Here is a 2,312-nt window from a genome sequence, read left to right as displayed (position 1 = left end):
ATAGAGGTGTAAAATTAAAATGTGTAAAAATTAATAGATGTGATTTTTGAAACCAGGAGGTACAACAGAGATGCAACAACTAAAGAGGTGTGATTTAAAAGGTGTAAAAATTAATGGATGTGATTTTTGAAACCAGGAGGTACAACAAAGAGATGCAAAGACTAAGAGGTGTGATTTAAAAGGTGTAAAAATTAATGGATGTGATTTTTGAAACCAGGAGGTACAACAAAGAGATGCAAAGACTAAGAGATGTGATTTTTGAAAGATGGGGGTACGACGAAAAGACACGATTAATAATTTTAAACCGTTGGATTAAAACTAGAACTAATCTCATCCGTTGGATTAAAAATTGACACAAAAAAGTGGGTTTGCTATTATATATAGATTTCTTATTTCGTTTGTCCTTCTAACTTGATGTTAATTAAATCATACAAAATTTCGAAGTGTACGTGCTAGCATAGTCTTTGTGGATACGATCTCATATATACTGTTGCGTGTGATTGCAATTACAGTTGTTGAATTCGATTAGAACCTGTCACATCATTTTGGATATATTTGAATTCGGACAAGTGACGCTTCTTTTGGAGATTATAGTATTTATTTACCCCATGAATTAACGCGAGTCATTAGGGGCAAGATTTTATAAAATAATAAAATTACTATGCGTTGGTAAATTACAGCTTCTCTCATTCATTATTTTGGGTTACGTCTATTCATTTTCTTGAAATCTTATACAGTATTAGTGAATTGCCTTATTTCTTATGGATATCGTCATATTTTAGTATTTGATTTTGTCCAAACCATCATAAACACCAAATGAATTAAAGAAATCAAAAAGCGAAATATCAAATGGAAAATAATTTGTCCATCTCTTAAAAACTGATGATAGACAAATTTGATCATGAATAATAGAAGAAAGAAACGTTAAACACGCAAAAGACCAATTTGGTTTGAGTCTTTACGTTGTTCAGTGTTTTTTTCTTCTTTTCCCCGGCCCATTCTTTACGAACTTTTGTTTGATTTTTCCACAAGGCAAGGGACCATCCAAGTCTGTAGACTTGCTCAACAACAGGTTTTCGTTTATATTATTCAAAGTCCTTTTGTCATTCATTAACACTCACAACAGGTTTGCTCAACACACATGCACAAGATCACCACGGCGACTAAGACCAAACCTCTCCTCTTTTTATTTCTTATTTTCATTTGTGAGTTCCTTACAAATTTCCCGCAATATTTTGTGAGTTGTTATCATCAGCTTTAAGTCAACTCATTCTTTTTTATTTTTTTTAATGTGAAGAATCTCCAATTGCATTGTTGCTATTTATAATTTATTATTTGGTTCCAGGATATATGATGGTGTGTAAGGTTTTTGCAATTTTCTTTGGGAATAGTCTATGTTTGCTGCTTCTACTGTCTAGCTTGGCCGATGCGAATCAGGCCAACATTGATTGCTTGAAGACCTTTAAATCTCAAGTAGAGGATCCAAATGGGTATTTATCAAGTTGGGAGTTTGGGAACCAGACTGCACAAGGTTTTATCTGCAAGTTCAGTGGTGTGACTTGTTGGCATGATGATGAGGATAGGGTTTTCAGTATTATGCTCTCTGGTTATGGTCTCGGAGGAGTGTTTCCTCAGGGGATTAAGCTATGTTCTGATTTGACTCATCTAGACCTTTCTAGAAACAACTTCTCTGGACCTTTACCATCCTACATTTCCTTGTACTCTCCAGTTATTACGACTCTAGACCTATCCTACAATAGTTTTTCTGGTGAGATCCCTATGTTGATCTCAAACATTACTTTTCTGAACACTCTTCAGCTTCATCATAACCAGTTCACGGGTACTCTTCCTCCCCAGCTAGGGCAACTTAGACGGCTCAACACGTTCTCAGTGGCTGACAATCGTCTCGAAGGTCCAATCCCAAAGTTTAACAGTGCCAGCATTACCTCAGAGAGTTTTGCTAATAACCTGAATCTGTGCGGTAAGCCTCTGGTCTCTGGATGAATGTAAGATGACTTCGACCAACTCTCATGGTAAAGTTGTTATTTTAGCGGCACTAGGTGGATTTACCGTGGCAGCATTTGTCGTTGGAATAATTCTGGGATTCTTTTGTTCTACTATTTCTGTAGAGCGGCTGTTATTCAGAAAAAGCCGATAAATGGTCTTGTACGAAATGACATCCACAAATGTTTAGTTCTGAACAATTACATATTTTCAAATTTGTTAAAAGGAGTTAAAAAAAAAAAAAAGCTTATAAACAAATTGATAATTTTTTTTGTCCATCTCTAGCAAAAAAAAAAAAAAAAAAAAAA

The 2,312-nt window shown here is 34.9% G+C and overlaps 1 protein-coding gene across 2 annotated transcripts; it reads left to right on the top strand.

Moving 5' to 3' along the window:
• Positions 1,115 to 2,238, top strand: LOC104770886 (probably inactive leucine-rich repeat receptor-like protein kinase At5g48380). Of its 2 annotated transcripts, none has more exons than XM_010495352.2 (2): positions 1,115 to 1,237; positions 1,346 to 2,238. In XM_010495352.2, the coding sequence occupies exon 2, from the start codon at positions 1,351 to 1,353 to the stop codon at positions 2,002 to 2,004; it is 654 nt and encodes a 217-aa protein (XP_010493654.1). In that variant the 5' UTR covers positions 1,115 to 1,237; positions 1,346 to 1,350; the 3' UTR covers positions 2,005 to 2,238. The 2 variants fall into 2 exon arrangements, with proteins under 2 accessions (XP_010493654.1, XP_010493653.1); XM_010495351.1 differs by having other exon boundaries at positions 1,117 to 1,205.

This window comes from Camelina sativa, chromosome 20 (assembly GCF_000633955.1).
Source record: "Camelina sativa cultivar DH55 chromosome 20, Cs, whole genome shotgun sequence".
In the NCBI taxonomy this organism is placed as follows: domain Eukaryota; kingdom Viridiplantae; phylum Streptophyta; class Magnoliopsida; order Brassicales; family Brassicaceae; genus Camelina; species Camelina sativa.
The sequence above is the reverse complement of the archived record's forward strand: the minus strand, read 5'-3'. Positions and strand labels throughout refer to the sequence as shown.

Bases quoted from the DNA above. Each gene is read 5' to 3' on its own strand.
- LOC104770886 (XM_010495352.2), top strand. From the start codon at position 1,351: ATGATGGTGTGTAAGGTTTTTGCAATTTTCTTTGGGAATAGTCTATGT.